This window comes from Hylaeus anthracinus, unplaced genomic scaffold (assembly GCF_026225885.1).
Source record: "Hylaeus anthracinus isolate JK02 unplaced genomic scaffold, UHH_iyHylAnth1.0_haploid 3, whole genome shotgun sequence".
In the NCBI taxonomy this organism is placed as follows: domain Eukaryota; kingdom Metazoa; phylum Arthropoda; class Insecta; order Hymenoptera; family Colletidae; genus Hylaeus; species Hylaeus anthracinus.
Genome location: NW_026535284.1, coordinates 9,695,564 through 9,722,800, shown reverse-complemented (window position 1 = coordinate 9,722,800; position 27,237 = coordinate 9,695,564). Strand labels below are relative to the sequence as shown.

General features: G+C 40.2%; 3 protein-coding genes across 3 annotated transcripts; 1 reads left to right on the top strand and 2 right to left on the bottom strand.

Moving 5' to 3' along the window:
- Window positions 1-24: 24 nt before the first annotated feature.
- Window positions 25-27,193, top strand: LOC128894016 (tubulin polyglutamylase TTLL5). Its single transcript, XM_054155400.1, has 15 exons — window positions 25-249; window positions 10,221-10,394; window positions 10,696-10,779; window positions 10,861-10,984; window positions 19,998-20,104; window positions 20,476-20,689; window positions 20,987-21,243; window positions 21,321-21,520; window positions 21,611-21,840; window positions 21,910-22,105; window positions 22,179-22,344; window positions 22,420-22,560; window positions 22,647-22,797; window positions 22,861-23,027; window positions 23,089-27,193. Exons 2-15 carry the CDS (start codon window positions 10,228-10,230, stop codon window positions 23,306-23,308), a joined length of 2,424 nt encoding a protein of 807 aa, XP_054011375.1. The 5' UTR covers window positions 25-249; window positions 10,221-10,227; the 3' UTR covers window positions 23,309-27,193.
- LOC128894020 (uncharacterized) lies at window positions 5,369-10,025 on the bottom strand. Its single transcript, XM_054155411.1, has 4 exons — window positions 9,266-10,025; window positions 8,147-8,852; window positions 6,469-6,634; window positions 5,369-6,058 (listed from the first exon to the last, which is right to left on the bottom strand). Exons 2-4 carry the CDS (start codon window positions 8,528-8,530, stop codon window positions 5,649-5,651), a joined length of 960 nt encoding a protein of 319 aa, XP_054011386.1. The 5' UTR covers window positions 8,531-8,852; window positions 9,266-10,025; the 3' UTR covers window positions 5,369-5,648.
- Window positions 11,539-17,158, bottom strand: LOC128894017 (uncharacterized). Its single transcript, XM_054155401.1, has 2 exons — window positions 16,707-17,158; window positions 11,539-13,450 (listed from the first exon to the last, which is right to left on the bottom strand). Exon 2 carries the CDS (start codon window positions 13,431-13,433, stop codon window positions 11,691-11,693), a length of 1,743 nt encoding a protein of 580 aa, XP_054011376.1. The 5' UTR covers window positions 13,434-13,450; window positions 16,707-17,158; the 3' UTR covers window positions 11,539-11,690.
- Window positions 27,194-27,237: the final 44 nt, after the last annotated feature.

The window sequence follows — 27,237 nt, the reverse complement described above, 5'->3', positions numbered from 1 at the left end:
GTGTACAAATACAATGAAAGGCGTGGCTAGCGTTGCTAAGGTAAAGCAAAAACTTTTGTTCGGGCATGTACATACCCTATTAGTTCGTCTTTCAGTTGGTAGAGGCAGTCCTGGTCGTACTGCCATACGGTATGGCTGCGGTTTGTCGAAGTTTTCTCCTTATTCCGATATAATTTGAAGCAAACCATTGATAGTGATGTTTTACTCGCGTGGATGTTCATTAAAAACTAATCGTCCTTTCGAATGTTGGTGAGTACTGTCACATAATTCATTTAAGTATATCTATTTTAATATGTTTGTCGAGCACGCGGCCAGCACGCCGTCTGCCAGGGTGACAAGCATCATCCTTTTCATCTCAGCTGGGTTGATGGACCGTTTGCTTTGATAGCTTTTGTAGTGTTTTTTTTTTTATTGTTTCCGTTTCTGTTAAAGTGTTAGAATTTCATGGACTTTATTTATTTCGTTGAAAAATGTATATCGTCTATTCAAATGGCGATATTCCATCGTAATACTGTCTAATTAAGAATCGAATATATTTATTATACAATGAGTTTTTAAGTTTTGGCCATCTTGGAGAATTTTGGATCGTAGACTCGTCTCTATTTTCGTGACATTTGAGGAGAACCGTTGGAAATCTCCGACGACATTCGTTTTCGGTTTTTCAGCATTTTCATTTCAAAGCAGTGTGTATTTTTATGTATTCTATTATTGTCTCGTAGTAGATTTCTTAACAAGTTTACTTGAATGTGAAACGAAGACATGTAGTTCTTGGTGGAAAGATCTAATCTTAAGAATAAACAGTATAAAATAAGTAAATGTTGGCAATTAGAATACAGTATCGAATGCAACGAAAACAGTGTAATTAAAGTTTCAGTGTAGATCAATCTCTATTGTACTTGTAATTTCATTTACCGTTCCCTGGACGATCCATGCATGTTAATTTATCGACTGTTCCCGTAAATCGTCGCGATACGAACTTCTTATCATAAATGTAATAAAAATATCGCCTGACCTTCTTTGCAAACGTGTTTCTAAATTTGTTAACGCGTCAATGACAAAATTGATGCATTACACGATAATGGACGACTAATTACAAATTCGAAGAAACTTGCACGTACCGTTCTAATGTGTAATCGCATCTTTCACCGGCGGCACAGGAAATAATGTACGATTACAAAACCATAAATGGTAGCGAGATTTCTATCTCGATCAACGAGCGTGCAATTGTTAAAAGAGAAAATCGTGTCGATGGGGTTATTAGAACAGAAATGAACGCGATTTGGAAATTCGAGACTCTACTTTGAGCTAGTCTACTGCATATTCGATAAACGAGAAGTTGGAACGGAACGCGTGTGGTCGATTAGCGTTACGGAACAATTCTTTGTTCGACGTTTGCTTCGAAGGGTTGGCGAAGGTATTTCTGCCTATTCGTACTATTTTTCGGTGAGATCTTGGTCATTTTTAACCATAGTTCGTTGCGTCTTCAAGAAAAGAGACGTATACATTTCAATTGATAATTAAGGTTCATTTCACGTGTCGTGAAGTCACGATTCTTAATGCGTCTGTAATTAGAATATCATGATAGTAGTGGCGGACCTAGACTCATCAGGGACCTAAGCTAATTATTAAGAGTGACTCTTCTTTTCAAAAATATTTCGTATGGCATTAGTATCGAGGGATAGATTCGTCCCTGACGATATTTACCAACAGTTTTCACGGTAATGCTTGTGACATTCAACGACGCGGTATTAAAACTCGTAACTTTAGGATCCTGTGAAAATGAACCTTTTTACTATCGTTACAACAGGTCGTAGAGACCCATATCGTATGACAAATTGTTACTTCCGTGGCCTCTGCGAGGGACAACGCTCCTCCAGTCAACCTAACTCGAATTTTCCACTTGTTTGCTTCGTCAAATGAATTATGTATTCACGTATCTTATAAATAAGTAGATCACGCAAGGAAACCGGTCGTGAAAAGCTCTTAGTAATTTTTTCTTTTTTATCAAATTGACGTATATGCTACTGACTTGAACTTGCTGTTGCCATTTGACGATCGTTAGCGTTGTTTATTGAATATTCATACCCGTTGAATACTTAGAAACTATACACCTACTAGCGAATTCATTCCGATATAAAGTATGTATAAACGTGGCTTCATTGTCGTACGAGTCGATGCTATTTAACCTTTGAATTTGCAAAGAAAAATAGTCGGAAGGATGTTCACTTTGGAGTGAATTTTATATATAGTTTTGTTTATCCAGAGACGTTAGAGGGATTCCAATGTCAGCTTCGTGTTTTGTGTCGTAGTTTTTTTTTTCCTAACGACGACTTTCGAAGACAGTTATAGCGAAGATTGAGAAATATTGAAAGCGATCTTTGGTGTAAAATAATTCTTGTTAGTTTGAGTGTTGCATAGAGTAATAGCAAAGCGTTTGTTTGCTGTTGTGTGAGTAGATTTATAGGTTCGTGCATGAAACCTGTGAGAAGTGTTTTCTCTAGCTAGCGAAATTTGTCAAAATTGGAATCCTATTGGCGCGCGTCAGGACGATACAATAGCGTCAGTGGCGCACCCAGGGGCGTACAAAGGGGCATTCAACGTGGATTCTCGGTTGCATTCTTCTCGCGAGCAAACAGTACATGAAAAAGTATGTATGTCTTTTAACACGTTCATCGCCACATCACCCATATATGGGTGACAGGGATTTTCACTAAGGAATTTAAAAATTAATTCTGAAAATCATGTGTTAGATAAAAACAAGTCTGAATAGGATTCGTGAATTTTGATCAGGTTGTAAACCTGAATACTAACTCGAAAGGTTAGATTACACAGTTTCCAATTGTATAAGAATAAAATTTTAGCTGAATAATAATTTCCATGAGTATGACTGGCACTGAAAGTGTTAACAAGACTGTATCCAAACGGCTGAATGAGTGACCACGAAACTTCATATTTAATCGTTACACCGGAGGTCCTTATCTGGAGATCTGATTCGATCCCAAACAAAATCGGTTCACAGACAACAATACATAGTTGCGTCTTATAGCTTTCCCTCTTCTCTAATATACAGTGGGTGTAGAATGTATTCGTACACCGATCAATTTCCCAAAAAACTTTTGTGTAAAATTGTAGTTTCTTAACTTCTTTTTTTGTAATCAATGATATTTTACATATTCTCGGAAGTCTCTAAGGTAAATATAGTCCAAACAACATTTACTAGTTAATAAAATTTGTGAAATTAACAAAAAAATGCGAAAAATGGGTGAAAGTATAAGAGCAACAAGTATTTGTACGATTCTTATGACGAACCATTTACAGTAGAGTTTGTAACGTAAACGTATTAGTTTATTGCTCCGTATGAATTAGAAAACATTAAATTTCCAGTAAAGCACTTTTAAACAGTTGCGCAAATACTTATTGCTTCAACATTTCTATCGATTAATTGTTTTTTTCTTGTTAATTTCGCAACTTACATAAATAGCTATTTTTTTGTAATCTATCTATTCTAGAGATTTCGGAGAATATGTAGAATGTCATTGTTTATAAAAAAAATAAGTTAATAAATTACTATTTTACACAGTCTTTTTGGAAATTGATCGGTGTACGAATACTTTCTACACCCACTGTATATTCGTTATTTGCAACAATTTAAGAAAATGTTCTGTATAAATATCGAAAGAAATCCAATTTTAAAAAGTGCAGCAAGCTTTTCTCCTATCTCCTCTCATAAATTGTTAGAATGCCACCCACTCGTCTCTGTTAATTTTCAAGTTGCACCCCTTGGTTAAATCGCTGGGTGCGTCACTGAATAGCGTACCCCGTGTATCGTGACCGTGCCAAATCGAGAACGAAACACCAAAATAGTCGATCGAGCGAAACGTGACGAGACACGGTTAATTGTCCACCGTGAGAAGCGACGATTCACGATACACGTTTGCACATATCCGTCGCGTGGGTTCAATGATGCAACCAACGAGGTAGCGTTGGTCACTTCCGGGTCATTCGATGGTCGCATTCACCGGCCGCTTTATCATTCGACTGGGCCACTATCGGAAATACCTGTTGGCGGTCTCAAGAACGAGTGGGAGGATTATGTCTGTATCGCGGCTTGTTTGCTACCGCGATCAGGATCCCCTTACTGCATTTGCATATATAATCTGCAAGCTCGAAAGCTACCGCGGCTTTTCTTCTCGCATTTCATGCGGTGATCGATAGTTCCGTAAACCGTTCCGGGTCATTCTACGCGAAACTGGACACTCCTTCAGGCAACATTTACTCAACTGCACTGTAACTTGGATCTGGTGTTGTCTTAACGACATTTCGAGGCTATTTTACAAGACTTTCTGAAACTTTACGGGTAGTTAAAAAATACTGGTACTGTTTCTGTAATGTTAGGCGTAGAAGTTAATTCTACGCCTTTGTAATCAATTAATTTTAACTCCAAGAATTAGAGTTAGTAGAAATACTTACTTTTCATTTTATTGTATTAAAATACAATCTTCTAAATCCTCAACTTAATGTCCTTGAATCGATAGAAGATTGTACAATGACGAGTAAGTATATCTGTTTAAGCTAGAGCTATCGATGATTAGATACAAAGAATTAATTTCTACTCCTAATAAATCATAAATGTCGAAGTAACAGGTGAGAATTGACATTTTTTTTAAACATCTTTCAAATCTTTCTTTCAAATCTTCAATTTTAGACAACGTGATGAATTTTCGGTGAAATTGCAAGTGGTACTTTAAAGAGTGTCCGATTTCATTTGGAATGGCCCGTTCGTGAAATCAGGCGGCGAAAAAGACCCAAGGTGGGGGAAATTCACCTAAACTTGTTACCATTCGTGCGATGAGAATCGATCGGTGATTTGCCCGGGAGGATCGCGTGTTCCATGCATCACGGAAACTTAGGTTTTAATTACACCGCCGAGAACAGAGGTTAACAACTCCTATTAACCAACTTCCTTGCGGCGCTAACGATTCACTTACTCGAATAGTCGAGTGTGGCGGATTTCACGCGAAGCTGGGACACTACCTTTTCTTTAGAAAGACTCTGATACCATTCACAGAGCAAACTGAATCGCGGCGAGCGCTTTTAATTCGCGTACTGCCGTTTGGAGCTCGTTCGCCTCGTTTCCATTTCGTTTACCGTCTAACGGATCGACAATTTCTCGGTGAATAGACTGTGGATGTTTATGCAAATTCGTATTTTAATACATTCCGACGAAGGGTAGAAATTTGTATTAAAGTATTTTTACGCGTTTCCGCACACCCTTGTATATTTACGTATGTCACAAATGCATGAATATTCACAGTTTGGTAATTAAAGTTTGACGACGAATCTTGCGAAGTCGTAAAACTTCAATTATCATTTTCTTAATTTTCGTCTACTTACCACACTATGCACTCTACCAAAGTATCGATCTATCCAGATCACCTTCGTTACCTAGATCGCTGTGCCGATTTCGAAAAGACTGGCCTTCTCAGGAAAAGTATGCATAGTGCCTATGTATTTGTACAACGTAACAGAGTACACACGTATCCTTAGCGGAGTGTGATAAAAATCGGACGAAATTGCCTTGTTGCGAGCTTTTTACACTTTTTACATTGTCACGACACCGAACAACCCCTGTTCGTTTCTTGCTCGTGTCAGGAACGCGTTGCTACGGTGATGGAGAGGTTGCGAGTAGGTCGACCAACGTCGGTCAGCACAATGTCGTTGCTGAGGTAGCTGATCAGGATCGTGGACGAGTCGCGGTCGGATCGTCTCCTCAGGAAGTAGTACAAGGGCTCCCAGTTCTTCGAACCGGCACAGATCGAGCAGATCGTCTGCCGGTCCTCTTCCGTGATCTGACTGATGCACTTGATGAAGGTGCAGAACTGCAAACTCGTCGCTGGGGCGTTGAAGGTTCTGAGCTGCTGGCCCATGCCGGCCAGGAGCCGATAGAATTTCCGACCGCGGAATCTGTTACCGAGTATATTGATCGTGTGCAAATTGCGGCACCTCTCCAGTATGCGGATCAGCTGAGCAGAGCGTAGGTACAGTTTCGACGTCGAGCCTGCGTACGTAAAATCAGAGATCGTGGCCGCTTGTTTGGCAACATGTGTTTTGGGAGGAGGTCTGTTGTTTGATATTCAACGAACGCTGAAGCTTGGCTTCAAAAGCGTTCCGCGAATGGATGTTCTCTTTCGACACGTTTCCAAACAAGAGCGTTGCGTTTGCTCGGCTGTTGAAAGAGAACGTTTTTAAAGCAACGCGTTGTTTAATATTCGACTAACGAACGAAGCTCTGTTTTACAACGGGGTTGCGCGTCAAACGGATCTCTTTCAACACGGCACTAAAGTCGAATGCGATATTCTCTGTTGTGTGGCAACGCGGTGAAAGGGAGTTTTTGTAACCCAGGCTAAAGACTGATACTTTGATAAACAAGTAAATTTGATTGTAGAATGTCGATGACTGCAATGGAACCTGTGCAATTGGTAACGTGCAACTCCTCGAGCCTTTTGTTCGTGATCGGTAACTGTCGCAGGATTTCGTCGCAGTCCGCTCTGACGCTTATGCTGAACGTCCTCAGCAAGGGCATCCTCTTCAGCTCCGTGATCACCTTCATAGTGTCCTGTTCGTTGTTCGTCACCTGGAATTAGCATTGTACCATCTTTCGTTTGTGATTTGTCAGGTTACAGGTTTTAGCAGAGTTACAGTAGTGTCCCTCAGGTTGAGACTCGGTTGGGAATCTAGTGGTCTCAACCGGGTAGGCAAGAATCAATCCCATCGGGTTTATTCCATGTGTTCGCGTGGCTTCCGGGTATTAAACAGCTGTATTCTGTTGGGAAAGCATTCTGTCGTTTCACCAGCATCGCGGTTAGCTTCATCGGAGAACCAGATGACGAGGTACGCGCTGATACGGATACGTTTTCTGCGGTTATCGTCTATTTAAGGCACCGATGCTCATGTAACGGATCAGTGGTCAACGACCGCGGATCATTTATTGGTTAGCACGATCGATTGGAAACATTGAAAAGAATGTACTCGACAAACCAACTGAACCAGCTCATAAATGCTTTACAAACACTATTAACCCTTTCGGTACTACTCCCGCCTATAGGCGACATCCACGAAACGAGTTCGATTACTAGACTGCGGATCTTTATGCATTTATAGGAAATTTGAATGTGCAAGAACCTACAAAATGCAAACAATATGCAAGAATATAAAAAAGACTGAAAGTAAAGTTCATGTTATACTATTTGCAGAACAAAATAAATTCCTATTTAGGTTCAATTTTTCTAGGCATGCTCGCGAAGATTTTATTTTGCATAAAGATCCGCAGTCTAGTGATTACTTTCTATACTATGCATTACAAAACTAGAAAAGTTTAGTGTCAATCATGCTCGAGATTTCTACAAATGGCGCAAAACACGTTCTCGCGGCTGACGCTGCCGTACGGTGCAACCACTCTTGCGGAAAACTTTCTCGTGCCACGAATGTATAACCGCGGCCAGCTCTTCCGTACCGAAAGGGTTAATTGTAGGGGTGTGCGGGATCCCGGTCGGGACGGGAATTCCTCCCGGGATCGGGATGGAATCCCGAGAATTTCAAAATCCCGAATACATCCGGGATTCCCGTGAATTTCCGGGATCCTGAAACCATTCGGGATTCCCGAGTGTTGAATTATAAACATATAATTTGACTTCAACAAAGTGAATCTAGCGTTGAGAGACACTGCCCTTTTCTCTGTAATTTAGAGTATCGGACTGGCACCACCAGGTCCGAAGACCCTTGACTGTTTGTCGTCGAAGGCCAGGGTAATAAACAGAGCGCAGGCAGGCCGTTCCTTGAACAATAAACGTGTCCTTCCGAGCCATTTGAATAAACGTAGAATTCAAACTTATTAAAAAAACTCATTTATTACACCCATATCCAATACCCAGAATTTCGAGATCCCGTAAATGTTCGGGATTCCCGGGAATTTCGAAATCCCGTACATTCGGATTGCTGAAATTTTCAAGAATAACAACACTTTCGGAAATCCCAGATATTATTCTATATCCTGTACATTGTCGAGATCCCGTACATTCTCGGGAATCCCGCACACCCCTAGTTAATTGTAATTTTTCGCTATACGACTCGAGCATTATTCGATTACCTCGTAAGTTCGCCACAGAAATGGGTCGCGCGCAAGTTGCTCGAAGTATAAAGAGAGGCGTCTGACTGTGCACAGGTCCTTGTACGCGAGGTAGGAGAGGATTTTGAAGATGATCTCCACTGGTAACGAAGCGATTCCCGTCGTAGGGAACGATGCCGTGTCCACGATCCACGCAGTGCACTTGTTACCGATTTTGGCACGCTTCCTAATGGGCTCTCGAGTGATCGTCGCAGACACGTCCATCCTCGTTGCGTTTCCATTGTTACGCGCTCGTCCTCTCACATCGTCCTCTGGCCGTAGGCAATGTTTACGGTCGCGGTGCTCGCCATTTTCCTTTCTTTTGGGTTTACTGCATCGAGCAGATGGGACTGGAAATTTTGACATCTGTCAGACGTATCATCCGCCCATCGCTTTTGTTTTCACTCGAACGATAAATGGCGTCTATCGTTCGTACATTCTTCCAGTTGTTTATATTTTTGCTTTCTTTACTTCTGTCCTGTGCTCGTCTGATTCACGAGACATTTTTCGACGGGGAATCGATTAAATTGAGGAATTCTTCCCTTACGTTAGGTGTGGGGTTAGGCGAACGTGTGCTATGATAACAACGGACACGTTTGTGCGTCACCTGCTTTTTACTTCCGTTGGGGTGTTACTGTGGAAACACGAGGTGTTCTCATTTTTTAACGAGAGTGACATTGAAGAAATCCTAGTAAAACAAATAAAATTAACAAAGTCGAACCTCTACTACGAGCAAACTATTGATGCTACATGTGCCCCTTGAAGCCATACTACTTTCACCAATAAACGCTTCCACCCGTTACATAAACTAGCAAAGGCGTTAAAAGCCTCTTTCCACTGAGCCACCCTCCATCGATCACTGATCAAATCGAGATCAAGAAAGAAAAAAGATTCTAATTGTAACTATCCATCAATCGAGTGGAACAGTTTTATCGTTGAAGACAGATGCTTGGCGATATAGCATTCGCAGACTTATTAAATATTGAACGAGTACATTTATGAAACAGTCCCTGAATTCAATGTATATTCAAGGAAAAACGAATGGAATCGATAGATGGCGTACGGTTCCAATATTTGATCACCGATGCTGTTTCGACCGACCTGTCCTTCCACGGAACACGATCTTCAGGTTTTAATCGTGGACGCCGGTTTCTCTTTAATTTTCTTTCATCGCGCACCTTGATCCGATTACCCACATAAACTCGCACAGTCTGGCAAGAGTCAAGGTGCAGCTACATCGCGGTTATATTTGCCACCCATTAACATTCCAGCGCCAGAAGAGCAAAATGCACGGAAACGCAGAACGGAAAATCGATGCCAGCTATAAGTATGCGACTTAACGCGAACAAGTAGAACAAGCTAAACTTGTTCTAATAGAATCCCATTTTTTGCGACTTTCAAACTTTCCTGTGTCAAACAGAGGATAAGCTCAAAAGATTCAAAAAGCAAAAGCTCAGATATCTTCTTCACTCGCAAATTAATTGAAAATAATTACGAGGTAGAATTCTTTAGACGAAGCGCGAGATTCTTCTAAACGGCCCCTGTGCGACAGCACAGGTTGTACGTTCATGAGAAGTCGACGCCGAGTACAGTCGAAACAAAGCCAATCGACTCGAGGTAGAACCAGAGATTATGGCAGAACAGGAACTCTGTCGGCGCAGCGAATGCCAGCGACGCGGGTGGCGCTTACTAATTCGTTGGCTTCGTTGGTTTTCGCTGGCACAGTTATCGACGTTTTTGTCGAAGCGTGTAATTACACGCCCAAAACGAACAACATGGGAAACGCGAACGCTAATGCTCTCTCGTTACGCTGAATGCGTCGTTAACAAGATTGACGTTGCACATGCTATGCCCTCGAGAGACTTTCCCTTCGAACTGACGATCCTCGATCGACGATGAGACAGGTCGTTGGGAAACGAGTTTATCTTGATCTCAAATATCGAGACATAGATTCCTTATGATTAAGTTAAGATTATAGGCAATTGAGAACTGTCTCAATAAATTAATGAACATGAATGTTTATGATTAAAGAATATTTTTCCTTGTAACATTCCAGATACATCATGTTGTCCCAAACGAAGAGCAACACGACTGGAAAGCTGGAAGGGAAACGACCAAAGGAGCTGATGTCGTCCTCCAGTCTTTCTGGTATGTCACAGTTGTCAAACAGCAGCGAAGAAACACTGGAACCCCTTGTACATAGGCCGCACAAATCCGAAACGTTGCAAAGGTACGAATGAAAGTTCGAAGAACCACTAACGCAAGTTTCAATACTTCATTTCCGCGATACGTTCGTTTTCTCTTGTTATCTAATACCTCGTTAATCAAATGTGTAACGCATTAAGCTGAACTGTAAATAATTCAAGTGGAAAGTATTTCATAGAAACGTATACTTTTTTACCGACGTCTGATAAGCGCTCTATAGAACTACGTTACCAAAGGAAACCTTTTCCGTGTATCCACTTGTTTCGTTTTCAACATTCTAATTTTCCCGCGCTTTATGTTACGATTTTTGTAATATGCTCTTGCAGCACAACAAAGGACAAGAGTCCTCAGCACAACGAATGGCTATTGAATGGTCCAACTGGAAACAAAACATCTATTCTACGTTTCAAGTGAGTTACAAAAGTAACATCTACATTCTCGTGATTCTATCTTCGTTACACATTTCATTGTGTTTATTAATTATTTTTCAGATGTTCCGCGTTAGCAACACCTCCAGAAGAACCACCAGCAAGGAAGTTACATATGACCTATAAGATTTTTCAAACGGATACAAAGCTCATCAATCTCTTGCTGCAATCCCATGGCTTAATAGAGGTGAGTTGTTTTTGTATTTATATGAAATAACAGACTTCGAAACAAAACGGCCCAACATTTTCTGTACGGAATTTTTATTATGATCGGATGCCATGTACCACTCAGTTTTCAATTGTCATTCGATACAAATATATATAAAATTTACATTATTTTCGTCTCGAAAAGAAATTCATTCCGTTTGTCAATATGTTTTATTATATCATTTGTTTCGTCATTAAAATCGCATTTATTATGGAAACATTGACTTTTTTGTACAGGCAGAGACATTTTAAATTTTAGACTTAGTATTATATATTTTGATTTATTTGTTAGATTAGTATTAATGTATAGTAAGTTACTATAACATGGAATAGCCCTATACATTTCTTCGCGTTACACGTAATACATTATTATTGCATGTTATTTCAACATTTATAATCGTAACCAAACACGGAGTCGAACAGTATACATATTTTTCTAAGAAAACGATCTATTATTCTTTTTAGATTTACGGTTTCATTTATGTTTACCTAATACGTAACAAACTTTTCTTCGTATTTTTTTAAAAATACAAATTGTCTTATGTTCATTAAGAAAATGTTTAATACTGACAATTTTACAGTCTATTAAAGAATAACAGATCCGAATTAAATGGCAATTGCTGGTTCATGAATCGAACTTTTATGGAGCTAATTTTATTATTAGTACAGTAGGTGTAGTAAGTCTGTTATTGAATACAGTTGCTCCAAAACCAATGTGCTCCTGGACATAGATCCACATCCAAATTTGCCCGAATCAGTGTCGTCCTTAGCATCCTAACGCCTTCACAATCTAAACCCCAGTTCGCCAAATTTCCAATTTTTCGCAATCTTCTACAGTTTTTAAACATATTTAGCACGGTCGTTGCTGACACTTTACTGACCTCGTATATATAAAAACAAGTCAGATTTTGTACTAAACTATTTTCACACTTATCAGATTTTCTCGAATGTCTGTGCTTATTCGACGCACTCAACAACTTTTCCAAATGTTCGTTTGTAAGATCGAAGCAGCTATGAACATGCAATGCTGTCAACTGTGGAGCTAACAAAAGAATTTTTGTTATCGCGACAGCGCTTACTATGCATCCCAATTGAATCTTCTTCAAACTTTTCAGCGGTGGGGGATCGGGTCCTTCGTTCCAAATTGTATTCGAACCATCGTTAGTGAATGTTCTGAGGTTGCAGCAACTGCTGAAAATTTCTTTCAAGTCCACTTGTATAGGATTCTCGTGTTGAGCTATTCTGAGATTAAGTTCGCGTAAATTGTGACCGTTCGTGCGAAGATAGTCGTAGAAACCGTCCAGCCATTCTTTTTGAGGTGGTATACTGTGCACACTTAGAGAAGTAACGTAAGGGAATAGTCGCAAAGCTTCAGGTGGATGATGAGGTTCCGAAATGTGTAACTTTTCCACTTTTGGACATGCCTGCGCCAAAAGTTCCAAACGAACTGGCGTGGTTCTGCAACTTCTCGCTTGAGTTAGGCTAAACGAAGTTTTAAATCCAACTAGCCCTTTGCTCATGATTTCCACCACTCTTCCCATATGGCTATACTCTGCCAAGGATTCCAATTGTGGAACATGTACCAAAGCCAGAAGTACACCTGCACTGGTCACCCCAGTGTTTGCAACATTGAGTACTCTGAGTGTATCGCAGAGAAAGTTTCTGCTCTCATAATATTCCAATAGCACCCCATGCTTTTCCTTCTTTTGCGACGTAGAATTCTTCATCTTTAATTTAGAAAGCAATGTTTTCAAACGAGACCAACTGGTAGGTTCTTGCATTGCTGCATGAGGCACCTTATCTCTAAGTTCTACTTGCAACAACAATTGCTTTAATCCTATGTCTGTCACTTGTCTGGAACAGGCTACATCCAAAAGTACCAGTTTTGGACAAGCCTTTCCTACAACTTGAAGCACCACATCACTGGCTATGTTACGCAGAGTCAGACTTACCAGATTTTTCATATTCACAAGTGCAGATCTCAGTAATTTACAGTCTAATCTTAGTAGAGCTGAACGTGCAAACTCCAAAGATTCTAGTCCAATTCCTTCTGTCGCGAGTAGTCTTAACAAAGATGTCTGATGACTACATCCATAGTAACAACAGAGATTCACTTTCAACTGCTTTATATCATGCCCAAGAAGCAGGGCCAGTAGATACAAAGGAGCTGGTCCAGAAATTAATGTTGATCCATCGGATGCAGGCCCGTACAACATTTTCGATGTCTCCTCTACAACTTGAGACCTTAACCGTGCTGGCAGAGCATTTATATAGTAAGGTCTGATAGTCTGCTTAGCGTAAGCCAACACTTGTGCGGTGGATGACTCTTGTGAAAGCACCTGAAGCCTTCGGCACGTTCCGTCGAGCTGTTGACACACACGTCCCAAACTAAGCCCCTCTAGGGAGTTAGGCTGACGGTGGCCAGGCATCTTCTCTTGTTCATTCACTGTAATGTGTGATACATTTATCAATGTATAATAACAATAATAATACAGTAATGATTTCAATATTTATAAGAAGATTAGGACTAGGTTGTTATAATGTTCGTATGTTTGTATGTTAAAGAAAGTTATTATTGTCAAGCATTATGAAATGTGTATGAAGGGTTAGTAATCGAAATAATGTTAGTGTTATGATTTTGAGGTTAAGTATGTTCGAAACGCATTAGGTAAGTTTCCTTTTCTTAGACACTAACACAAACGTTGGAGATATATTATCCAGACCGTATTAATTGACAGAAGCAAAGTAAACAACTTTCCTACGTAACTAGCAGTAGTAAAAAACTCTCGCTTTCATTCGCGTTTTAGACGAGAGGACGCCCTGCTTTTGTTCTATCATATTTCTTACGAAATTACATGCTAAGGAATTAAAAAGGACATGAAGGGGTTGTTATTGTCATTAGAAATGGGACGATTGGTAAGTAGACACGGGTATTTGACGAGACAGCGAAACGAGTGCTTTGACATTTAATTAAAATGCAAATTTATTCTATAACTATTTTTGCACTCGAAACAGACGATATATATTTACATATATGTATATGTACATCAGTGATAGAAGATTACCACTGTTCGAAACAATTAGAGGATCATGTTTCCCGCCATTTTACTTGTGCTAAGCAAATCTCGTATCATTTACGATAATATTTTTAGACTAACCAATCTACTGGCATGTCTGAGTATTTTGCAATACATTCCGTGTTCTAATGATAGTTTATATTGCATATCATCGCACGCAATTAGGTAAATACGCCATCAACCGGTTGTTATTCGACATTTTTATCCAGATAAGAAATGTTCCTACGTCATTAGTGAATTAGAAGAAAAAATGCTTTGCAGCATTAACTCTCGAGAAGATATCGAGGCTGTGACAATATTTTTAAGGGCATAAGTGAAATTCGAGATTGAATTATTACAACTCAACCTCGTTAAATTCGATAAAAGAAATGTATTCATGCGCACACATGCTCGTTTCTCCTTCGTTATTCCCTGTGTCGTGATATATCTATCAGGGAAACTAGAAAACGTGCTTCGCTTTTACGACGCAGCATCGTGCTTTACAAAGCTAATAAACAGGCATAGTTATTACTTTCGTGCCTCCGCTGTTTGTTATCCGACATTTTCCGTTTCAATAATACGAGGAATGCTAATTTATTACCTAACATATCGCGCCTGAAAATAATCATAATCGACTGAATTATTTGACCACATAGTATAACCTACAAAAACAGGATATTCGGTCGGTACAGTCACGAATCGACGACCACGTCCATAATTCGTCCATAGGTAGAAATTGCATTAAAAGATAGCGATCGTTTTACTTCTTATTTTAATTTGAGGGAGCGAAATAGGTGAGAACGTTCCACGAGCTCGCAATTAGTTGAAACTCGAGCTTCGTCTTCGACACGCGAGCGTACATAAATAGATCCACGATAATCCAAGCGATTCCCATACTCGAGGTACTGATCCACCTTTAGCTCATGCATTTCGATTCTCTAACTATTTGTTTGAAAATTTATCGCGATCGTAATTGAAATAAATATTAGGTAGCACTTTATCAGAGGTGTACATCCTACGCTCTCCATCGCCTTTATTTTTAGCATTCCCTTAAATTTCATTTTATCACGCGTTCCAATGTAGTTAAACGCGTCACTAATGACCAGCCTAGTTATAAATACAGTAGATTCGTGAAACGTGTTGGTCGTAGGAGGATGGCGTTGAGAACGATTGAAGGAAACGAGTCCGCGCGCCAACTACAGAGAGATTCGAATTGGCGACGACGCCACGGCCTTCCGCCGAACTTGGAAATCCAAGCAGAACACGTGACGCTCGGCAACGTTGAAATCAGAACAATAACGCAAATGATGCACGCCAGGCTCTGCCGCGTGAGTCGTTCACACGATCTGTTACATAAAAGCAAACACAACGAATCCGACGCACGCCGCTGCGACACTTTCACTGGACCATTTTTTTTCGTTCATTCTACTTGCGAGCAATCGACGCTACTTTCTAGTAACGGTATTTAAAACCGCCTGACACTATGCGTGCGCGTTTCTACACCGATCGATGTAATTAGAAAACAATCGTATGATCAATGTGTATTGTACTTTATTTAGTTTCTGAGATTCAACTTACAAACGAAAGCATTCAATGTTTTGATAAAAGTAAGAATGGATATTCATGCGATCAACGCTTCTCCACATTTAGAATAACAATAATGTTGCTCATGAATAATAAATAATTTGGAGAATAAAGAAATGTTATCGATCATTCACGAATAAATCCCGAGGTTTGTTCATTACGCTGTTTTCAGCAGCGTACTTTACGTCTCGATTGTTTAACGATTCAAGGTATACCAAACGTATGCTGTCCACGCATCGCGGCTGGAATTGGACGATACAAAGGAGACTTTGACTGTTTTGGATACAGAAGACAGATTTTGAAAACAGCTGTAGGCTCATGCGCGCGCGATTCAGTTCAAGAAGTACGAGTGTTTCCCTTGAGAGGAGTACATTGTTTTCCTACCACTTTTGTCTATCACCGATTTTTACTGTGCGATTTAATCAGTGTACACATCGTATGCGTTTATCATCTTTAAAACATGATAGTACTCTACATATCTGATACGGTGAAATATTATAAACAACAATCTAAGAAAAATGCATGTTACCGTTAGAGTATACAAGATATCAAAGAACAGGATTTTACTTAGGCAGCCTGTATATTTATTTCCTATTAAACTAACGACTGACGCGAATCTAGCCACGTGCAATTCACGATCCCAAATACTCTGATTGTCATAGATAAGTCCCTTTCGCTAAGACTGTAGACACGCACATGCAGTGATTAATTTGGACAGGAAGAGATACGATTAATGATCGCATTCAGGAGTAGGTAGTTAGGCGTAGGATGTCTAAAGGGAGCCAAGACAAGGATACAGAAAATTCTGTGCAATTATCGTAGTTTCCTTTCTTCAAGATCACACGAAAGATTATAGCACAGCAGTCAACGAACGCAGCAGGAAGAAGCGATTGAATACAGTCCGTCAGGTTTTTAAGTAGAGGAGATGCATCGAAATCGCTGGGTGAAGATTTTAGTGCCGTTTTCTAAGAAAGCATAAAGAGTTTCAGGAAAGCAACGTTGAGGATTGTCGTTAGTGGTAAGAGAAATGATTGAAAAGATACTCAGGCGTCAGGTGCCTACCTTGAAACAAGCAAGTCCCCTACGGATGTCTCCTGAGCTACAGCTCGTGCTAGACTGCCATCATCACGGAATTGCATGCGCTGCTGGCTCGACTCGTCCCGATTCGGTTGAGTTCGCTTCGTCTCGTCTGACATCGACCTGATTCGCCTCGAGTCGGCTGGCTTCGGTGCAACTCGGTTCGGCTCTCGACCTCGTCATTTAGCTTTCTGGTTGTCCACCACATACAGTAGCACACTTCTGCGTGCGACTGAACGTGTTCGACCACTCTGCTGCCCCTTTCGCCAAAGAGACATTAAAACACACTCGTTTATTTATTTATTGACCCGCCGCGATTATAGGATATCTCGCGATTTAATAAAGAGGGACTCATTTCTGAGAAGAGCACTCTATTTATCCTCTCGAGCGATCGTTGGTGGTCGAGTACCGACGTTAGATAATGTGTATATAAAGTAATTTCGGGATAGCAGTGTAAATAATTAAAATGTTGATTTTTCAGCGAGTTAATCTCTCCAGGGACGAATTTTAAATGAACTTTTTCTTTACCTTAATTGAATACACATAAAGCAAGGCAATTCCTCATCAAAATTGTAGATTCTTTGGCGAATTAACTCTCGTCTGGATACTAGTTTCAACGAATTTTTAAACGTTGTTTATTCATTATGAAATCTTGAATATAATTCACCTTGCTCCGCAGACTGCAAGCCTCGCGTTTAACCATCCGAGATATCGTTCGCGCGATCTACGCATGTAGATCGTATCGATTGACTCCGATCAAGATCGACCTCGTCGTAATTCGATGCCGTTCGGTTACGATTCGACGCCACTCGAGTTCTAATAAACTTTGTTAGGCGACCGCCGTTTCCACGAAATCTTTGACGTCGTCTCGCGAGTTTCCGTTAATCATCGTTTAGGAAAAAAAAAATAGATTAAAACGTAGACACGTTAACCGATCAATTAGTTGATTCACGAGGACGTTCTTCTTTTAGAGTTTAGACGTCTGGTGAACCTGAGAAATGCGGAAACGAATTATGGACGCTTTACGATGCAGAAACGTTTTGTTGCAATTTCGTACAGGTAAGGAAAATAGGAAATAGCGTGGAGATAAGATAGGGGGTGTACTGCAGATGTAGGCTTCATATAAGGGGAAAATTAGGGCAGTTTACAAGGTATGAAGCAAGTTCTGCATAAGATGCGCGTGGTTACCCCCATTACTTGGATTTACTCGTCTTCCATCAGGTTGGGAAGAGAAGGACCAATATGGACGACTTAGTTGCGTGCTTGGAGGGGATATCGAGGTAATCACGCGCCTCTTAGACAGGATTCGTCCTAATTGGTGCCTTATACCACACTTTCCATGCTACAAGGAGCGGAAGTAAGGAGAAGGGTCGCGATGATGTGGCTCGACGACTTCCCCGTAGGCTACGTGACCGTGAACACGCACAGGCTCGTTGACTTTTCGTTTCATTTATCGATGCAGACTCTCTTGTTCCGCCCATTCGCAGCATAATGGACTCGCGTTTGCGTCACGAACACCGGGATAACATTGGATAGTTAAATGATCGAACAAATACGCATTGGAAACGATTCTCTTCTATTCGCGCGTTGTTTCTTCAAGTTCAACCACAGGGCGGAGAACCTCAACACCTCTGTAATTATCAAGGAAGCAGCTCTCCCCCCACCACCTCTCTCTCTCTCTCTGTTTCCCCATGCAGTAATCGATGTTGCAATAATCGAGGTCCCTTTAACATCTCCAGAGAAATTATTCGAAATTGTACGTTCGTCGACAGTCCGAGGAAGTCAAGGAACACCAGACCACAGCTCGCGAAGGTTAGGCCCTAAGGCTACGAATCGACTCGACTCGAAGGCTCCTGGCCTCGTTAGCGTCTTTCTTGATAGCGTCGATCGGTGTCGAGGATCGATCGAAAAGAGAACTGCACTCGCCTCGGAGCAATGCGGAAATTAAATAAGAAATCCGCCGACAGCTACCCAGGGATACGGTACACGTTGCACGTAGACCGATTTCTACGGATATTCTACATCGCACGAGACTCCCGTGGTTCGGAGGACCGGTTAATTTTTCAGTCACGGACCTTTCCAAACGCGACCCTCAAACGTTATCCCACCATGGGTCCGTCTGTGTCCTCACCTGTTGTTCGTCATAGTCTATAACGCAAACCCCGAGCTGGAAATTACGTTCACGTTTCGTCGACTGTTTATGCTTTGTACCAGATGTTCCTGCTCCTTTCCCCTCGTGGGAGCTTCTTAGTTCCTGTTATTTCGTTAGATTATTCAGGGGCTAATTACTCATTTAAGAGAGTATCTCAGCTTATTGTTAGTCGTGCGAACAAACATTCTTCAAAAAGGGACTACGCAAGATCACTTTTAGTAGATTTAATTTGGATTACCTACCTTACTCCCTTAATTCATTATGAACTTTTATTCCTTTTTTAAATTTCTTATTTCCGAATAAGGAGTACTAAATTCAAATCTGTTTATCTGGATCAATAACTAATACTGGCCAGGAAGTAAGTTGGAGCTATCGAGATGGCTCCAAAGGGCATCTCTGATGGTATCGTTACGATGGTTGGTAACTAGTCGATCTCGTTACTATCTCGATCATGGTTTACGATCGCTGTTTGTTTGATCGTAAAGCTACGAACTATGTACCGGCGTGAGTCATCGAGTCGAGACGCCATCCACCGTTGATTTATGGACGCCATTACCGCGTTATTCGTGAACGTTAAAAGCGATCGTGGTAGATACGCTTCCACCGTTTAACCCTTTGCACTCCACAGACGCCGCTACGGCGACCCATGCACGTAATGTGCACCACCACTCGGTTAGAGTTTATGGTAATCCAATTTGAGTGGAGCCAACAGTTCGCGTATTCGTGTAATCTGAAGCACAGGTTTCATTCAAACGACCCGATATTGCGCACTTCTCGTCAGTAATCTCCTCTTTGGACGATGACTCTTGATCCGTGTTTTGTCGCGCAAAAGCGTCCTTCGCGGTGATTAGCAGTCCGTCGGCGTGTATACATATGTATACGCCTGGGCACATTGTTCCTACGAAAAGTAACCGCAAGGTCGCAACGAAGGCGATGGCGATGGCAATGGCAATGGCGATGGCGATCCGCGTGAACAGGAATGCAGAGCGAATATTAAAGCCTCCGGCGACACTTCCACGTTCTGGTAAATCCGCTGGATGTTTACGAGCGATATCAGAATGCGTTTCACGCCTGATCGCGTCGAGAACAACAGGATGCTAAATCGATAACGGTTTTTGTTTCAGGTGTCTATCAACGAATCGGAATTCAACATCCTGTGGATGGGGAATCATCCGAAGCCGGACATTCTTCGCAATCTGATGCCTCATCAGAAAGTGAATCATTTCCCAAGGTACAGAGTAGTGTTGATGCATTGTTAAAAAATTATTCAAGAAACTCCAGGTAAAATTACTTGGACTTGGTTGTTAAGGATCTAAGTTAGTCACTTGGTAAATGTATACTGCTCACAATCTAATCGGAGGAATACTTTTCTGGGCAATTAAGGGGAATGAATGGAAATTGATGCGCGGAATGAGAGGATCACTGTACTTATACATGCTTTATACATTAGTTGCATAAAAGAACTACCGAGGACAGCATGTGTTTGTTAAATGTACTGTATCTTCGAGATTAGAGGAGGAAGTATTTTAGTAATTAACACTGAAATTATAGCCAAGCTGAACAACTGTTGACTCGTTCCAACTCTCTGTTACTTCATTTCAGGTCGTACGAAATCACGCGGAAGGACCGCCTGTACAAGAACATCGAAGCGATGCAACGCAGCAAAGGTCTAAGAAACCTGGACTTCATACCTCAAACCTTCCTACTGCCCAGCGAGTCGAGGGAATTGCTCACTGCGCATTTCAGGTATCGCGGACCCTGGATTGTCAAACCTAAAGCCAGTTCCCGCGGACGTGGCATTTATATTGTTAACAGTGTGAGCATAATAATTTTTAGATACGAGTTTAGGTTACGTGGCCTACACCGCATGTTTCTCGCGCTTTTCACCCACGATGGTCGCTTCATTTTTAACGAAAGACTCTACTCAATGTCTGCATGTTCCTCCATCTCTTCTATGCGTTTGTCGATAGGGAGGATCTGTTCATCAATTACATCACCCTGTAACGTCCAAAGCTTCTTTGACCTAGCGTGATGTAATTAATGAAGGGTACCCGCGTGTTCATATGCAATTTCATCAGCTACCAATACAGACTGTATTACGTTTCGCTTGCAGCCGGAGAAGATCCTTACGGATGAGTCTGTGATCGTTGCACAATACATAAACAATCCCCTTCTGGTCGACGGGCACAAATGCGATCTACGGTTGTACGTCGCCGTAACGAATTACGATCCGCTGTTGATATATCTGTACGAAGAGGGTCTGGTCAGATTCGCCACGGTCAAGTACGATGGTGGTAATCAGTACGTTTGGAATCCTTGCATGCATCTGTGCAATTACAGCATCAACAAATTCCACGTAGATTACGTCAAGTAAGCAACATCTGTACCATTTGCATCGTGTAGATTCCGAACCTGGACTTTGCTTAGCATTTTCACGTTTTCTGCAGAAGCGAGGACCCAGACGCTGAAGATGTGGGTCACAAGTGGACATTGTCGGCGTTGCTCAGACATTTGCGCTCTATGGGGCAAGACACGGAGTCGCTGATGCAACGCATAGAAGATATTATAATAAAATCGATCCTCGCGACCGCCTCTGGTATCGTTAGCGGCGTTAAGCAATTTGTCAAGCATCCAGAGACCTGTTTTGGTATGTTATGAAGACTATCACGTTAAGACTTGGTTTAGAGTCATGGTTTAAGGCCATTTTGTGATACATGTTTTGTTTTGTTTTTTTTAGAACTGTTTGGCTTCGACATTCTTATTGACGACACGTTGAAGCCATGGCTACTAGAAGTGAATTTGACGCCCTCGTTGGGGTGCGATTCGCCGCTCGACGTTAGACTGAAATCGGCTTTGATAGCCGATCTGCTCACCCTAGTTGGCATACCTGCGGTTGATCCAATTTTACGGCCACAAACTGTACATCTGAATCGAGCTACTGTTACCTCTACTAAAAGAATAGCTAGTGTAAGTTCCCCTTTGCGATTTTATCATCGTCAGTTGAGCTCGTATAAATTAGCATCTCGCTATTTCTAGTGTAGGAGAGTACACTCCGCTGAGACGTTGTCGCAAAGGAAGAAAAACGTAAACAAAAGCAATATAAATAAAACTGGATTAACAAGCGAACAGCAACGGATAGTAGCGTCTGCGAAGGCGCAGTTTGAACGACGAGGAGGATTCGTTCGTATATTTCCTAGTCCAAAATCGTGGGAAATGTACTCGCAATATTTAGGTAAATATGAATATTTATTATTATCTGTTGCGTTTCTATTGATTTTGTACTCAGTATTGTTCTGTATTTACAGATCCAACCACGGGGATACCAGTAGTTTCGGATCCATTAGGACCAGGCAGAGTTCCGCAACACGTTAACGCTAATTACAATCTTATGTTGCACGAACAATTGTTCCCTGCGGCTAGTCGCACTACTGGCTTCATCATCCCTGAAGTCACTCTGGACAGACTATCTAGGTATGTTCATAGAAACGTTCAAAACTCCATAATTTATCGTATATGTATAATACAATTCGTAATAATTTAATGCAGATATGAAAGATACGAGAGAGCTTTGGTAAAGGGTCACAAACAAAGCTTGGATCGCGGTGATAGCAAAGAAAACATGGACACCGATAAGCATAAGTATAAGAGTCAAGTGGTGCAATCCATGCACGATGGAAATAAACTTAGGTAGGTCATTGGAACATAAGACAGATCAGTTTGTATCTCTGAATTAAGTGAGGTGTTTGTTTATTGCGTAACAAAACTCGTTTTAGTCCTGGAGAAGCTAGAAAAGCCTTCGGTTTATACTTAGGCCACATATTGCGTAAGATATCGCAATCCAATGCTGACCCAGCGTGCTGCGAACTTGTGATAAAATTTCTTCAGCAGTCGGCTAGTAATTTAAGAACACCTTTCTTCTTCACGGTAAGCCACACACACATACCTGCAAACTGTCAGGGTCTTTTATTTCCTTATTCTCTCACACAGTTACCAAGCAGCAAATTAAGCGACAAAGATCGTGCTGCTGTTACTGCTAAGCAGCTGTCAGACTTTTTACATCTGTACAATCGAGAAACGGATCTTTACGCTGATACGGTGGATCGTCCTCGCACCGTTCCCAATAGGCTTTTCCAGAAATTCTTGGCCGCTGCAAGGTAAGTTTCCACTCGACCTCTTTCAATCATCTTTCAATTTATTAATTTAATTACCAATTAGCGAAGCGGACTTGGACGATATATTGATTCTGCAAACGAGACTGTACAAGTGTGCCCACAGCTTCTTAGGGAGAAGCGGTTTCGCAGGGAGCCTGCCAGGTCCTAATTTATTGGGCTCCCTGCCGCACATTACATCTCGCGTGTATTCAAATGCCGCCACCAGTGAGCAGTGTAAATGTAATCAGTCTATTATCAGGCCTACGAAAGCTCCGCGTACATAGCTGAGCTACAATCTGTGAATATCTGTTATAGCCGTGTTAGTTCGTTAAGATACTAAATACGGCTGTTCTAGGACTTCCCAGCACAAGTGGACAATCATCCACACATACACTCATACGTAGACACAATCTGAACGTTTCCCATCGAGAGTAAGCACAGAAAACATCACAAAGCTAATATTTTGGGTACGCTTCGAGAGCGCTTTAATGTTTGCTTATAATTGTTAAGCTAGACAAGTTCGTTATACGATACTTCCAACGAATATTCTCGAGCCTTCTTAAGGAAGTTTTTCTATAGTGTTCACAATTAAGTACACGTTCTTGTATGACGGTTTTATCTTAAAGCTAGTCTTCGGCATCATTGCTGGATAGAAATGTCTCGAGGATCAACATCCACCGAGCGTAGATTTCGCGAGTTTTATCGTACGAAACTGGTGGCCAATTGAATTGGAACATTTTTAGGATAAAATCTTTGAACAATTATCGAATATTAACAAAGAGAGGTTATGTCGGCCTATTGAGCAGACGATCAATGTTTGATTCTTAAAACGTGACAAGCTCACCGATTATTTACATCGCGAAAAATATTAAAATTTTCTTGCTTTAAATCGAAAACAAGAACGAACTTAATCTATCGTTCTTTCTGAACTATGTTTGCGAATGTTCGTCATCGTTGGATTGTGTACGTTTATTTACACTAACCAGTCGATTAGTTTTAACTAGTTCGCACTAAGTTTTATTACCATCAATTTCAGAGGCAGCTTAGTATTACGTAACGACTACCATATTTAATAATTCTAACAAACATGTTCCTACTTAACTATACTTTGTTTGGTGAGAGCAATGTTTTTTTTCTCTTATTTATGCATAGTTTCATTAAATGTCTTTACTCATCTAGTCAAATTAAAAGGCAGAAACGTAACTGTGGCAGTTATCATGTTTTAATTCTTTTTGTTTTTTTTTTTGTACGATTATTTTGTTGTATGTTCAAATTGTATATTATTTAAGAACATTTCGTCTGAAAGTTTCAATTCGTCCAACAACGGATATATAGTTGCTAGGCGTAAGATATAAATGTTAACAGTTTATACACAAAACATTCAACGAATCGATTTAAAGTGAACGGACGGTGTAGCGTTAATCTGGTTAAGAATTATCCGCGTGATCAAGTATCTCGAAGTGCAATAGGTGATAAGAGTACAGTTAACGAACTCGAGCGAGAATTGTTATTAAGATAAAACAAAAATGTACTTTTCGCGGCGATGATGGTACAACCACTCGCACAATGACTTATGTCGTGGTTCGGTGACACGCTTAACGATATTACCTTTCCTGTGAATTGAGTTCAAATGAGACGCACGCGTCGTCCACAGGATTTTTTACTGTGGCTCGACGATGGAAATAAAAATGAGAAATGTATGGTTTGGCAGGTACCAATCCAGTAGAGTAAAATTGTCGTATCCATCCATGTAATGCCGTCAGTATTTAATACACAAGGATTTGCAGCTTAGAATTCCAAAGAATATATTTCAGTCGCATATTTTGCAGGCTTTGTCATCCACAGCATATTCATTGTACGCGATTCGACGGTCATATATCGCAGGCTTTCTCACCTGTAACATTCATTATATGCAACGACGTTCGTGTATTTTCATTTCCGTTGCTAGATCCAGTTGGATCCAGCCTGAATCATTGGTAGAACACAAACTCAACTCATTTGCTGTGATACGAATGCATACGATGGATAGATATCAACCCTTTGCGGACTTGCGTCTTGCTCCAAAATGCCCGTCCGCGAAGGGTTGAGCGAAACGTAGTATCTTGCACCATCATTATTCAGTATATTAAATGTTGCAGTGAGTTGATCTCACGTAAAGTGAATAAAAACGGTCCTAACGTTGTCTTTGCTAAACGGTTCTAATGTTATCCTTTGCTAGTTGGGCACAAAGGAAGGTATACTATCGTACATTGAGACATACAAAAATATTGTTGATACCATTATTGTATTCATAGCGCGACGCGTTGGAATCGGCTTCTTCTGGCATTATTCATTTTCATTTCGAATTTTATAGGAGTATCCCTGCATGAAGAAATTATGCAACGAATAAGCTTAAAACTATGGCGCTAAATGCCGATTATGTAATCATGTTCACCTTTTCTCATCGCATTGAATCGTATTGTTTTTCTTTTTTATAATAACTTGAATTTTATAGATAAGAATTGGGCGAAATTACTCGATTTGTTTTCTAACATGTGAACAATTGTGTTATAGTCTCTTTTTATTTATAGCGTAAGATATACTTCATCTTTAAAGATTCATTGGTTAAAGTATTATTTCACATAAGAGAAATTAATATATTTATTTAAACGAGGGATATTATGTTTAGTTTAATATTTTATTTAAATTGTACACGTTCAAATGTTACCTTTCATTGCTTGAATTTATATCTGCATCTTGCATAGAATATCTCTTTAACAAAATATACATGCATATCTGTTCCATCTCGAGGTTTGCGTCCATTATAAATGTGTAAGAAGCTTCGTCATCTTAATTTAAGGTTATCATGTAGAGAAGTACGTACTGCCATTATTTTGTAAATATATCTTTTCTTTGTTATCCTAATATATTTTTGATGTCATGGACGATTTGATTTTATAGCGAAACCTTTGTGTGACGAAAACGTGTAAATCATAAACAGCCAAGATCCACAAAACTTATTGTTTACAATTGTATTCCTGACAAACATATGTACGGCGATGTCAAATGCTTTACTTAATCGAGTATGTACTATTTTCGAGTCAAAGCATTAGAGATAATTAAATCTTGCATAAGAAGCCTGTCCAGACTCCAAGTGAAGAGTTCTGAGTTACAAGACTACCGTTTCCCTATGCAGAGGTTTCTTATTTCACCCTCCAAGGTAATCTTGGTCGAAGGGTTAGTAATTAACACTTGTTACGTTTAAACAGATGACGAGTAAGGCGTGAGAGTTTACATGAGTTTTTAATATATTACAAATATTAAATGAACTATATGACATATATATTATTATTGTACTTAAATTTTCACAAGCTGTTAAGCGAAGAGCCTTCTGTAATTGTGTACGTTTGCAATGAGAGTCATTTGTTGTGTTGTATGACAGTATGTATGTTAGTAAAGTTGCGAGAAGGTACAGATATCAATTCACGCGTAAAATTGAAGTTTGCTTCGTGTCTTTATGCAGTAAGTTAATTATTTTGAGCGTTTATGCTCGTAAAACTTTGCAGATCAACTTGGTATAATCGAAGGTTACGCTGTATCGGTATTTTTCAATGTTTTCCATAGAGAATGGTGAATGCAAGAACTTTTATCTAACGAAGAAGAATCAAAGGAGGAGATTGTAAAATACTCGATGATGATTAAACGATGAAATTATTTGAGTCGATGAAATTAGCAGATGTATATAAAACGAAGAAAAAAAAGAAAGAAATTGTCAATACATACCTCTGTGTTGCGTACGCGACACTCCCTTCCTACCTGTGATTTGTAAAATTTACTAGTCAGCTTACTGCATTTACTATGAATAGAATAATTGCTATGTACAACTATTTTATTATAATCTAATATATAAAAGAAGAAAATGGTTACTCGGTATTATGACAACTGCGTTGAAACGCGAACGGGGAACATCGCGACCGAAATAATTGTAATTTATAAACAAATTGAATCTCGTTAATGCCTATTGTTTCGTCGGTTGCTGTAGGGCCGAGTTATCACGCAGCCTTTTTAGATCTTAAATATTCGAATGATATCGAAAGGCATCGATTGTATGTACCTACAAGCATACGTATTTTCGCATTGTAAAGTTATCTTCAATTTCAAGTATTGGAAATAAAAAGTAATAACTCGAATTGTTTATTTCATTTCTCCTTAACATTTGTACATTTCATGGATC

What these genes read in the sequence shown, in the direction of transcription:
- LOC128894017 (XM_054155401.1), bottom strand. Translation starts at nt 13,433, where the DNA reads ATGCCTGGCCACCGTCAGCCTAACTCCCTAGAGGGGCTTAGTTTGGGA.
- LOC128894020 (XM_054155411.1), bottom strand. Translation starts at nt 8,530, where the DNA reads ATGTCAAAATTTCCAGTCCCATCTGCTCGATGCAGTAAACCCAAAAGA. An exon ending in TTCTGTGGCGAACTTACGAG is followed by an intron (nt 6,635 to 8,146) that starts GTAATCGAATAA and finishes TGCTAATTCCAG; the next exon opens with GTGACGAACAACGAACAGGA. An exon ending in GCACGTTACCAATTGCACAG is followed by an intron (nt 6,059 to 6,468) that starts GTTCCATTGCAG and finishes TTACGTACGCAG; the next exon opens with GCTCGACGTCGAAACTGTAC.
- LOC128894016 (XM_054155400.1), top strand. Translation starts at nt 10,228, where the DNA reads ATGTTGTCCCAAACGAAGAGCAACACGACTGGAAAGCTGGAAGGGAAA. An exon ending in GCATCCAGAGACCTGTTTTG is followed by an intron (nt 21,521 to 21,610) that starts GTATGTTATGAA and finishes TGTTTTTTTTAG; the next exon opens with AACTGTTTGGCTTCGACATT. An exon ending in ACTCTGGACAGACTATCTAG is followed by an intron (nt 22,345 to 22,419) that starts GTATGTTCATAG and finishes AATTTAATGCAG; the next exon opens with ATATGAAAGATACGAGAGAG.